This window comes from Manis javanica, chromosome 7, assembly GCF_040802235.1.
Source record: "Manis javanica isolate MJ-LG chromosome 7, MJ_LKY, whole genome shotgun sequence".
NCBI lineage: Eukaryota > Metazoa > Chordata > Mammalia > Pholidota > Manidae > Manis > Manis javanica.
Window position 1 is genome coordinate 126,292,040 of NC_133162.1, and position 13,296 is coordinate 126,305,335.

Below are 13,296 nucleotides of genomic sequence, written 5' to 3' on the forward strand. Positions count from 1 at the left end.
GATTCTAAAGTGATCTTTTGACTGGTAGAGCAAATGTTTGATGATATGCTTATATAAAAATACAATTCAAGCAACAGTAATAAAAAATACTTGCAAAAGACAGCAAAGTAACTATGTATCAGTCAAATAAACTTACTGCTGTTTCTAAGACTCTCCCTAAGATGAAAAGGAAGTAAAATGCCTACTTTTCATTTGGACACGGAGTTTTGGCTAACAGTCCTTATAATTTTAAGAGATGTGAAGGAACTTGAAAGGTCAGAGAGGAAGGCAAGAAGACTAGTTACAAAGAACCCGTCCCTGCTGTGGTTCTCCATGATTTCCCAGCCAAAAGAGAGGCCATTGTATGTCCCTATGTGTCAAAGTTCAATCATCCACACAACCTCTTACCATGCCGACTTGTGAAGTTAAAGCTCGCATAGGTTTCAACACAATTCTAAGTTTTAGATATAAAGACTCCATGTGCTGAAGGAATGGAAGAGTGTGGAGAATGGAAAAGTACTGTTTCAAAGGGGGATGACTTAGTCAAGGGCAGGACCTTCTAACTGAAAGCGATCACACGAGTCTCAACAGAAAGGCTCTCTAAAATTAATCTTCTAAGGAGTTTTAATTACTGGCACTCTCCTAAACTTCAATCAGGAATCTAAACATATTTTTTGAGGAATAATGTATCTACCTTATCATTGAGCTCATTAAATCGTTAAATTTTTTAAGGCAATTGATAAGTAGCTACCAGTTCTTCATTATAAGAAATAACTCTAAAATCACTTAAAGGAAATGCTATTTTGGCTTGTTAGGTCCTAACATAATTATCTTAAAAAGTTTTTAAACTGTTTTCTCATATTAATAACATATACATTTGCCAGGATTTCGATCAATGAAACCCTATAATCTAACTCTATAATTCAATACTCATAAAAAAATCACTTTAAATGATACATGGGGTTTAAGAAACATTAATGATGATATTTAAATAATTAGTAACAAATTTTAGTAGTCTTTATCAACCTTGCCCCATTAATTATTTTCTTTATCTCTTTACAGTCTTCAACCCCCTCTCTTACTGACTCCTTACCTCAACCTGAAAATCATAGTAAGTCTTGCACATCTGAATAATCCTTGGTGTCTGTCCCCCCTTAGGGACCACCTTTTCCTCTGAGGCACGATGCTTACAGGAGTCATCGCCACCTCCTGTTGTTCCCGATCCACCACCACCCGGCTCCTGCTCTGACCCGACTAACGACCGTGCTGCCACTGGTCCCCAGTGACTGCTGCCTTGCCCGAGCCCACAGATACTTTCGATCCCCATCACACCAGACTCCTGCTGCATTAACATTGTTTATCACTCCCTCCTTTTTGAAATGTTCAATTTTCTTGATTTTTGCTACTACTACATGTTAGAAAAGAGTTAACATTGCAGGTCTGACTGCTCCCCTTTGAAAGGCCCGCATACAAGGCTGGTCCCTGGCTGGTGTCTGGGAACTTGGATTTCAGAGGGGCTGATAAGGTTGGCTCACTGGATCCCAACTGTGCGAACAATGGGGTGTATATCGAACACCTGCTTTTCTCCTGGGAGTTTTATACTTGTCATAACTCATTCCTTGGAGACTTAAGCCAATCCTGGGTGACTCCACTGGGAAAAGACTATTAACAGTGTGGGTCTGGTTTCCTCTGGCCTGTGGCTCATATGCCTTTTCTCTCTGCTGATTTTCTGTGTGAATCTTCCTAGTGAGTCACTGGCTCTGGCGATGGCCTCAAGGATCCTTGAGCCATTACAGACATCTCCCACCTCTATGACCACACCTTCTTCAACAAGAAGCCCTACGGGATCTTCTTAAATATCAACATTCCCTGGGGTCCAACTTCAGTCTACTACTCTGTTCCCTAAACCAATCCCCCTGTACAAAAATCACCCACCTCATGATTTTAAACTATTGTCTGCGTGAATAACTTCCAGATCTATATCTTCAGGACTGAACTCATCTTTAGGCTTCAGATTCTTATATCCAACTCACTGCTGAACTGTTGCATCGGCACCTCAAACTTAACATGTCCAAAATAAACCCACCATCATTTCTTGTCCTCCATCGTCTGTTCTGCACTCCCCTCCTCCTCTATCATCTATTTACTCTGCTCCTCCTGATTGCTCTAACTCAGTTAATGGCAAGAATACCATGCAGCCTCCCAAACCGGATGGCCTGGAATCAATCCTACCAGTCCATCAACCTATCATTCAAATACTACTCATTCTTCTTCCTAAGTATTTACTGAATCTTTTCCTCCTTCTTCCCAACTACCATTGGGCTACTTTTGGACCCTACAACTCACTATACTCTTGCAACATCTCCTGACTGATCTTCCCACCTCTGATCTTGCCCTACCCCAAAACTATTTCTATTTTCCACGGAGCTGCCATAGTGAGCCACTAAAAAAAGCAAGTCTCACTCTGTCATTCTGTGACTTATAACCTGTTACTTACAAAGAGTAAGCAATGGCTTCCTCTTACCAAAAAAGTGTAAACCCTAGTTCACAGTTGTTGCTAGGAGGCTCTCTAATAACAATGAAGCACTTGTGAGTCACTTAAAGCACGTCGTGGTTTCAGATTTCTACGTCCCTGTTGATGCTATTCTTTCTGCCTGAGCACTTTTCTATGGGTTCTTCTCCAGGTTAACATTCAGCCCACCTTTTGGCCTCAGCCAATGGGCCCAGAAAGCCTTTGTGAGAACTTACTCCTCATAAAGGTTAAATGCCCTTCCTTTCTACCTGCCTAGCACAGAATAAATACCACTGTCAAAGCAGTTAACATGTAGTACATCACATTTTCTTATAGCAAATCTTCCTCAGTGAGACTGCAAGTTGAGAGAGGACTTTCAGTACCTTATTCATCTTCGATCAAAAGTGCCCAGAGCTAGGCACATAATAAACTGATGCTTGAGAAATACATCAGTTTCACTATGTGACAATACTTTCAAGGCACGAAGTATCGTACAGATATATGGTAGTATTTTACCAGAATGAAAGAGGTTACCTGAAATTAAGAATCTGCATGATTCTTTGAAGAACTCTCAATATGTTCTATAAAAAGAAAAACTTAACTTTGTTTATTCAGTGTAAGTCCATCCTTACACTGAATTATTAAACCATCACAAAAAACTTTACGAGGTGATTGTTATAAATATTCTGTTTTCAGATGAAGAAACTGAGGCAAGTAAGCGTCAAAATGGAATTCAAACCCAAATCCACTTGATCCCCAAATTCTGTTTTCAGTATGTTACGTTATCTTCGTTAAGTAATAAAAATCCACCTAAACTTGATTACCTCATCTTCACAGACATCAGTTTTCTTTCCTTTTTTGTCTTCCTCCTCCTCCTCATCGTCATCAGCCTGGTCATCGCTGTCATCGTCGTCTTCGTCGTAGTCATCACTGTCCCCGCCCTTCTTTCTTCGCTTGCGTCCTGCTGTGGGGGTGCCCGACGCGTGCTGCTCTTCTCCAAGATCGATGCCACCTGAAGTGTCTCTCTTGCCTGTTTTCTTAGCATGAATGATTCTGAGCCTTTAAATGTAACAAAATTATGATGCGCAAGAAAAGCTTCTCTTCATACTTTTTAGAGAGATTAATGTGAGTTTTAAGCAAAAATGCCTCATGGATGAGTAATAAGTCAATGGCAATAAAATTAGAATTAAGGAAATTTAAGAAATATGTTTCCAGAAATTACAGAATATGCTGACTTTTAAGAATTATTCTTGATATCTCTTTAGAATTAGAATATATTAAAAAAAATAAAACTTAGCTGAAAATATTAACTCAAGCAATGACCAATTATAATTCCTGATCCCATGCTACCAGACAGATTACATTTCTGTTCAAATTATGCAAAGAAATACCCTCTTACATAGAAACTGAATAATTTCAGCATTATATTTCCTGGCAGCAAGCTAATTAAGTTTTAATTCTGAATACATTTGGATATTTTAGACTCTATAAAAGCAAACTTTAATTAGAAAGCAATTTTAAAAAGTGGTAGTTCTAAACAGATTCTATTTATGACAAAAGTAACTTGATAGCAACAACAATTTTAGGAAATGTGATTGCTTGACTTCAGAAAAAAGGTAAACTGACTTTCTTCAAAGTTTGAAGCATAAGATGTTCAATGACTCTAATTACAATTTTGTCCATTGCAAACTCTTACCCTGGGTTTTATTAATTTCTTAATTCATCTTAATTAAGCTTTACCTTTTTTTATATCTTAGAGAAAATAAAGTTTAAATTCTATCTTTGCAATTTATGTTTTACTGGGAAATTTGTACAACGGATACAGTATACTAACTTTAATAAAACAGGACTTACTTGCGGAGTTTACCTTCTACCACCCATTTATCTCTCCTCAAGTTTGACATATAATCAATGTTCTTGTCAATTTCACTGTCAATGCAAAAATTTATTAGAAGATATAAATTAATCCATTATGCAATATGTTAACATGGCGAGTAAACTGTTGCCATTTTTTGCTAAGTAAAAATGATGTCAATGAGTAGCAAAACCAAATGAAAAATTATATCAATACAGTATCACAGCTAAGAGATGTACAGAAGACTAAATATGTCCACCAATGGTAGAAATGCATGGTTCTGAAATATACAGATTGATCCTTTTCCTATAAAGGTAAAGAACTAAAAGTAACATAATTAAAATATGTAAAATAATGAATAAAAAGAACAAGATGAATATGGATTTGTTCACCAAAACTTGAAATACTAGAGTACAAAATTTACTTTGACTCTTAAATGTGATTAGTTTCTAAAAAGTACAGTACATCAATAAACTAATAATATTAAATTGTTACTAGCATATAATAAAATAAAAAGCTGGATAATTCTATTAATGGCTATGAAGGAAAATCAGGTAGTTATTTATCACCGAAAGATGTCAAAGAAAGAAGAAATTCTGAATTCTTGCAAAGGTGCTGGATTCTGGTGTCATAGTAAGAAAAAACTATTTTTATGTTTCCTTATATGAATAATTAACAGAATTATTAAGTAAACAAAATGGTTGCAAAGAAAACATGCAGTAAGACCCAAATTTTCTTTTCAACAGACTGCAATAAATACATTAAAATATTAGTAATAGTAGTCATCTCTGAATGGTGAGATTAAGTGTAATATTTTTTTCTTTGTGCTATTGTATAACTTTGGACTTTGTATGGGAAATTTGTATTACTTTGTAATATAAATTATTTTGATTAGCCGAATTGAGAACAGGAAAGGATCACCAGAGAAGTGTAGGCACAGGCTCACCTCACCACACTCTTGCTGCAGGCCAGCTCATTGATCAGGAAGGCCAGCGCCGAGGCTTTCTGGGCCGGAGTGTGGGCCTGAAAAGATTTGGTCTTCAGGCTTTCGGTGAGCTCAGTCTGTCCACAATGGGCTTCCATAAAGATCTGCAAGATCTCGGAAACATTGTCTCGATTCACACCAACATTCAGCAAATGTTCTCCAAGAGCTGTTTTGGCCTATAAAAGTTTGGCATTTTTGTCAGTATTGATCCTAACCATATAGAACACAAAAACAATTAAGATTTAAAAATATTGTTATTATATTATCTATATATTACTGAAAAAAAGGGCTTTATTCATACTTTAAATGAAGCAAAGATAAAAATAGGCAACAGATAATAGACAAGTATTTGAGTACTTGCATTTTTCTATTCGTTCTTTAAACCCTTGGTTAACCGGTGGGAAGGAGTATGTAAATTGATAGGCAGATATCATACCTTCTTCGACTACAGAAACTATCTCAAGCTTTCCCAGGCTTTACCTAGGCGTTCTATCAGTAGTGGTTGCAGGGAGGTCCAGGGGCACTATTACTCTGTTTTCCAGCTTTAGAGTGTCATGGACTTTATTGTCTGGTATACTAAATAGGAAAATGGAGGGACAAGTAACTGGTGCATCTGGAAGCCTCTCTCTCTACAATATCATCTACAGCAAAGCTGACTGAAATGTGTATCTTAGCTGGAACTATGATAAATTTGAATTTCTTGAGTATCCACTGAGTGGCTCAGAGTCTTAATATGCTGATCTTAGAGCATATTAGCCATTAGCCTCAATTATTCACAGTGACTGAGAGCACACAGCATTAATTTCAAAAGGCATACATAAATTTTAATTCTTTACGAATTTATAAATTGTTTTGCTGAATATCACTTTCCTTAAGTCAGCTTGGTTTTGGCCAAAAGCTAGAGGAAAATAAGAGTAATTTGGGAATATCTACATTCCCTAGGCTTTATGAACCAGGTTTTCCTAGATGTGGACCATTCGTAACTGAAAGCAAACCTACACTTAACTTTGTGAGATGTGGAAAACATTAGATCAGTGTATACACTCTTCTGCTAATACCCGAAAGCCAGCTGTCAATGCACTGAGGGTACAAATTAAAATAATTTTTTGTATTTTGTTTTTTTACCTTGTATCCTGTAATTAGACCTGGATCACATACAGCAGCTGAGAGGAGCCTCACAAGCAAGTCTTGTACTTCACCCATGCTGTCCCCTATATTTAGCAATCCCTCTTGAAGGACACTCAGGTTTGGAACATCAATATTCACATCAAAGCCCAAAACTTTACCAAAGTTTCGTAAGAACTGCACCACCATGAGACAGTCTGAAAATGTACTTCCAGAGAGAACAAGTCCTGGAATACGAGGCAACTCTGGCAAAGGCTGAAAAATAAAAGAAAGTTTAAAAAACTAATTAATTAAAAAGGCTTTGACTTCATATCTTCTGAAATAGAACAAGTTGCTATCTTTCTTTGCTCTTGAATTCTACCAGTGATTTTCCCTCTAGACTGTGGATTCCCTGAGGGCATTTCTGCAACCCCATAGTACTAAGCATAGGATCTTGAAACCAAGTAACCATCAATAAATTTTAGTTGAACTCAATATGAACTCAGAATTTTGAAAAAAGAACACAAATTTTAATTAACATATATTGATAGAATGTGGGTTACATAACTGGAGCAACATAAGAAATAAACATTTCAAAAGTACTTTGCCATGGACATACTAAGTAGGGCACGTGTACTACTTTCTTCTAATGATGGAGACTGATTAATAATTCACAGTTTTTTCGTAGCTCAGAAACTACTATGCATCTATGGGCCGATGGGAGAATGGTACCATCTTTGGCTAATTAATGCAGATAAATTATTTGGACCAGAACCCATGATCCTATCAAGAACCCAGTTTTACTGCAACTAATAGTCTCTAGGCTTGCAGCAAAACACTCATATTGCATTTCAATACTAAAATTAGAAAGTGGCCTCTTTAGCTACTTCTCAAATATGCTCACATCTTAACATTTTAATAACAAAACTGTAGTACCAGTTGTCATGGATATTTAAGAAGTGAATAAGGTAATTTAAAACATTTTTGTCCATGAATGAGATTTAATAATAGTATTTTAAATTTTGATGAAAAAAACAATGAACTTTTAAATATTTCTATTTCACTCATCTTTGTTAAACAATGTTCCTCCACCCTGCACTTACTGAAACAACTAACCAATGACCTTTTCTAGTAATACTGTGTGGAAACACAGAACTATGGATAATATCTGATAGCATACAAACCTTACATGTTCCATTTGAAAACCATTTAAGTCTGAATCTTTTTTCTTGAACCATATCAGACACACACATACCATACAATTAAAAAAATTTATATAACAAAGCTAACAAAAGGCTTAAAATGGATTTCTATATTTGATTTAATACATATGCATTTAAATGGAAGTAACAAATTCAAGAAAATAAAGGTCATTTAGGATTAAAAAAATTGCTCACTATGAGTCTACTAAATGTGTCAACTAACCTATGTACCCACTCTGGACTTAGAAAAATTTAAAAATCCAGTTTTGCTAAAACTAGTATTTATACTTTTATTTGTAATTAAAAGCACTTGTGCTAAGTAAATAAATAGATTATTATAACTAAGTCCCCACTAGGATATTAAGTTTGCTTTAAGTGCTTTAGAAAAAGCTGAAAAGAGACAATCATTCATTCTTTGTACTAGCAGATGAACATGGCATATAATATAGATGCTATTGACTAAATATAGAATTATTGACAGTATTACAGAAATGATATGCATTGATGACTTTCTAGAAGTACCATCTTAACTACAGTCAAACATAATTGACTTCTCTTGATAAGTATGTAAATCATGCCAGTTAACACAATTATCTTGTTCTTTCCAAATTTCTACTTTTACCTATTTTAGCAACATCACACGTCTGTGAAAACAACAGGAGAGAGAACACATGAGGTCCTCTGACTGGACGCATTTTTTGGCTTTCAAGGTGATAAACAGTATGGACCCTGGAGTTTAATAGAGTGGAGTTTGGATCCAAGGTGCTTCTTCTTAGATGTGTCATCTTGGGCAAGTTCCTTAACCCTTTGTGTCAAAGTTTCTCACTTGTAAATGGGCATAAATATGTGTTCTACAGGATTGTGGTGAGGATTAAATGAGAGAATTCATATATAAAAAGCACCTAGCACAGTGCCTGGAAAGTAGTAAACATACTCAATGCAAGTTAGCTAACAAGTTTAAAGCACGGAAGGAGGTTACAGATTATAAATCCTCATTTACTTAAATATCTAAGGGGGTTTGGGGAGAAGGTAGATCTTTCTGTATCTAAACATACAGAAAGGACCAAATGAAACACAGAAATCCTATCTACTTTTATCATTCACCCTTGTAGATTTGTACAGTATTTTTATTTCAACAAAAAAGATTTGCAGCGCTCCACTTATATATTTAGAATTTATATATTTAGAACTTCCATTTTCAGCGCAGGAGGTCAAGAGACTTACTGGCGGCCATCCCGAAGAACCACACTGACCTAGACTTGGAAATGCACTGCTCAGCTGAAAGGGAAAGCTTTCGTACTGGCAGCTCTGGCAAAGGAATGAGGTGAAAACACAGGAAAAATTAAATTTATTAGTGAAATGGTTTACATGATAAATTACCTTTTGGTCTGCTAAGCACATGTCTTCATTAGGCTTCTTTAGTTCTTTTGCCATTTCTAATTCTAATCTTCGTTGCTCTAGTTTACGCTCTTTATTTAATCTTTTCTCATCACGTTTTTCTTGCTTCAACCGTTCTTTTTCCTTAAAAAGAAAACCATGTCCACATAGTCTCTTTAACCATTATTACATTTGAAAAACCTATATTTAATATTTAAAAGGTGATCTGTATTATGTCCATGAACAGAACTCTCCTAGCAGATTTAGCAACAGATTTAGGATTACATAGAAATAACTTATTTTGCTTTTCAGTGTTGTCACTCTCTGAATTTCAAAATAATCTAATGACTGTATATATTTTTGTGCAGTTGATCCTTGAACAACACATGTTTGAACTGCACGGGTCCACTTATATGAAGATTTTAAAAAAATAAATACACTGGGAACTTTTTAGAGAACTGCAACAATTTGAAAAAACATTTTCTTTTCTCTAGCTTTATTGTGAGAATATAGCATATAATACATATAACATACAGAATATGGTTGATGATCTGTTTATGTTATCAGTAAGGCTTCCCAGTCAATGGTAGGTTATTATGAGTAGTTAAGTTTTGGGGAGTCAAACGGTATATGCAGAGTTTTGACTGTTTCCTTAATGTCACATTGTTCAAAGGTCAACTGTGTGTGTGTGTGTGTGTGTGTGTGTGTGTATTCTTGGGTATCATTTTTAATTAGTGATATGCAGTACTTTTTCCAATTAAAAAAACATAGCTATGGAAGAGAAGGTAAAAGCATGGTCAATTTTTAGGATAAAACGGAGATTTCCAAGAAATCTTGGAAATTAGTAGGATCTTTAATACTTGGCGACAGGCATCCATTTTTATTTACTAATATGGATACTTGAAGGGAAACATGGCATCTCTAAATTCAGTGAATTTAGTGAACTTATTCACTAACAGAATTTATTATTTAGTCAAATTATTCACTAATTTATTTAGTGAATTTTAATGAACTGTATAGGACGAATACAAATCCTGTGGTTCTGGTGTAAGATGACTCTCAAATAACCAGTTTCAAATGGCATATAAAGACAGTCACAACTTAGCACCGCACGAGGCCTGTCTCACGTCTTATTCTCGGTGCATGCGCCATGCCCTAGTCATGTTGTTTGACACAGCTGGGGTGAGAAAAGTCTGCGTAACACGTTTGAGGCACTGCTTGGATGATGATGTGATGATGATGAAGATGGAGGAGGAGAAGGAGAAGCAGCAACAAAGTCAAGACAACAAATACAAGGTCAAAACCGACTCCCTCTGCACCTTTGTCTTCCCCACCCCAAGCACCCTGTTCAGTCATCAGGCTGTACCTCAGTATGTCATCCCCGCCCTGCTTAGAATTCATAGCTCCTCCTTCTCTACACATAGGTAAATAAACCCCCTTTTTTTTTTAACTCTTCCCACAACTACTTCAGGCACTTTAATATTTCCTTTTTGGGCTTCCACATAAATTAACGTAGCATTTATTGCACTCTGGGACAATTATTTGTTTAAAGTTGATGTCTCTCATGTTACTGTGAATTTATAGAGGTCAGAAGAACTAATTTATTCACTGTTTCTTTATGCACCTATTCAATTCCCAGCTGTACAATTTGCCAGGCACAGTTTTTAGTGATTTTTATCCTTTTCCCTGACTCTCAAGTCTGTATCGTTTCAACATTCCTCACCCACTCACTGGTCTAAATATTGTTTTTATTTATGACTATAGTAATTATCATCTGACGCTAATGGACATACTTGGTGTGCTTTAGCATATAAAACTTATTTAAGCACGAATTAATGATTAATTCTACAAATGCCACATAAATAAAGATAGGTTAACATCTGTACTAGTTATTGAACATATTCAATAGCCAGTTTTTTCTCTACTTTTTATACTTTATATTGTGGACAAACATAATTGATGTTTTCAATTTTCATTTATGCAGAAACCTGTATCCAAAAGCAGAGATAAACATGTTTGTTTTGTTAATAATACTCAGGTTATATTTAGGAATTTTTAAATATCTGAAATATATTTCTCACATCTACTTCAACATTAATTTAACCATTTTAATTGCATTATGATTTCCTGTGGTTGTAAACAGACCTCCCACATATCAAAACTAAACTGACTTTATATTCTCTATAATTTTTCAAGAACTAAAGTTTAAAGGAGCAGTGCTACTTTAGGCCAAGTTTAAAAACGAAATCTGTGTAGTAGTCTCTCTTCCAGACTTGGTATACTTCTTGAAAGAGCAATATATTTACCTACTTTTCACTTAAACATTTTCTTGGCAAATTAAGTTGCCATGCTTGATCCTACATCTAATTTCTATACTATATTTTGTTGCTATGCCAAATATTAAAGATTTCATAATGGACCGATCTGATATTTTTTAAGGTTAGTTCACAATAGACCTTTGACCTACCAGAGGTAAAATTAATTAAACCTATCATGATATAAAAGGAATGCTGAGAGATATTTTAAATTAATGCTGGTTAATCTCAGGGCAATAACTTAGAATTTCCACAAATGACTACAAAATATAGCTCTTGAATACTTTTATTTTTAGATTGACTGTAAATAATTACCAGCAAATAAGTATGCCTCCTCCCATTTTTTTGGCATTCACCTCACCTCCTCCATAGTTTCTAGATGTAGAAATTCTTGAAATAAATGTGGATTTTTGAAATGTAAGTCATTTGTAATAATATACCTTTCTATCATCTTAATTATAGTAATGGAATTTTCTGTATCAAATATTATTATTTCTTAGTTAAGAAGTCATTTAAATTTGATTTCAAACTTCAAACACCTTTTAATAGCCAATGCTTTAAATTTGGAATATATGGAACAGTCCCAAATACACAGGGTGAAAATTTAAAAACGAGTTTTCTACTCCCATAAAAGGTTTATTTTAGGGACTCTAAAAGCAATAATGGAAGTGTTTCCAAAAATCTACAGTACAGTAACAAATGTATGAAATAAACTTATTCTATTTTAGAATTATAAAAGTTTAAAAACCAAACAAGAATATAGTAGAATGACCTGTTACTGTAAAGTTTTACAACTTATGAGATTATAAAACAGGCCATTTTTAAGGGACCTTGTTGCAAAGATGCCTGTATTTTTTGCATTTTACGATTCTACTGGGTCTCTTAGGTGTTTGTTCTGGGCATAATTAGGAGAATACATTTCTTTTGACAGCAAGTTGTACTTAAATTTCAAAGACATAAATAAAATTTAAAGGACACAGGTTTACCTCAGGGTATAGGAAGAATGCAAGTATAAATAAGATTAATAATATAAGCCATTTATAGGAGACAAGTATAAAGAGTAAAAATGATTCTGTTTTATGGTCACATATTGAGTATGGGTAAAACAATCAGGGTAATATTTTTAAAAAGGTGTACTATTACATTAAAATATTATGAAAATTAACAAATGAAAAAATTATGAATCATATGATTTAAGAAACCCTTATATTTCACATTTTAATAAAAGTTTTACTTTACAGGTATATTTAATAATATTCCAGTCATATTTTCTTAAAAATCCACTGAAGTATTACTCAAAAATCTATACTTAGTTTAGATTAAGTATCTTTAAAAACTTTGTAGAATAGCTACTGCTACATAAATGTCTTCTAAATTAAAATCAAAATCTTTAATAATCTTGAGTCAGATATTTTAATATTATAAATTGTAACAATTCTTTCCAAAATGAACTGTTACATGATATTTACATGAATGTTAAATATAAAAATGTAAAATATAAAATCACTTCACATTTGTTTTTAAAGGCAACTGAACTTTAAAACTGAGATTGAGTACAAGTACATTGTGTTAGTATAATGTACAAGTATGTCACATATGTACATTGCCTTCAACTGAAAAATGGGGTTGCTTAAACCAAACATGTAAAATCTTACATTTATTTTTATTCTTCACTGATTAGTATAAATATAGGATTATAAAATATTCTTATGACTTGAATCATTGGGAGGGGGTTATACATTTTTTCTGCTTTCCAATTATTTATTAGATGACTTTTGAAATCTGAACTACTCTCTTCTATTTTACGGTTTTGCCTCCTGAAGTGCTGACACAGTCATTCTGTGATAGATGCATATTTAACAACCTTTGTAGTTTATTGATCCTTGGGGAGGCATGCAAAATACTCTGTTACAATTACTATGGTTGATCATTCAGTTATTATGAGTAAAGTGCTTATATATTAGTGA

The 13,296-nt window shown here is 34.3% G+C and overlaps 1 protein-coding gene across 18 annotated transcripts in view; it reads right to left on the reverse strand.

Annotated features, from left to right (window-relative positions):
• Positions 1–13,296, reverse strand: part of BAZ2B (bromodomain adjacent to zinc finger domain 2B) — a 153,230-nt gene that overhangs the window by 29,779 nt on the left and 110,155 nt on the right. For all 18 annotated transcript variants that reach the window (XM_073241524.1, XM_073241520.1, XM_073241527.1 and 15 more), the window contains 5 exons: positions 9,018–9,158; positions 6,457–6,711; positions 5,293–5,507; positions 4,346–4,420; positions 3,316–3,550 (listed from right to left, as the gene is read on the reverse strand). In XM_073241524.1, the coding sequence (XP_073097625.1) occupies positions 3,316–3,550; positions 4,346–4,420; positions 5,293–5,507; positions 6,457–6,711; positions 9,018–9,158 (921 nt within the window). The remainder of the gene's footprint in view (positions 1–3,315; positions 3,551–4,345; positions 4,421–5,292; positions 5,508–6,456; positions 6,712–9,017; positions 9,159–13,296) is intronic.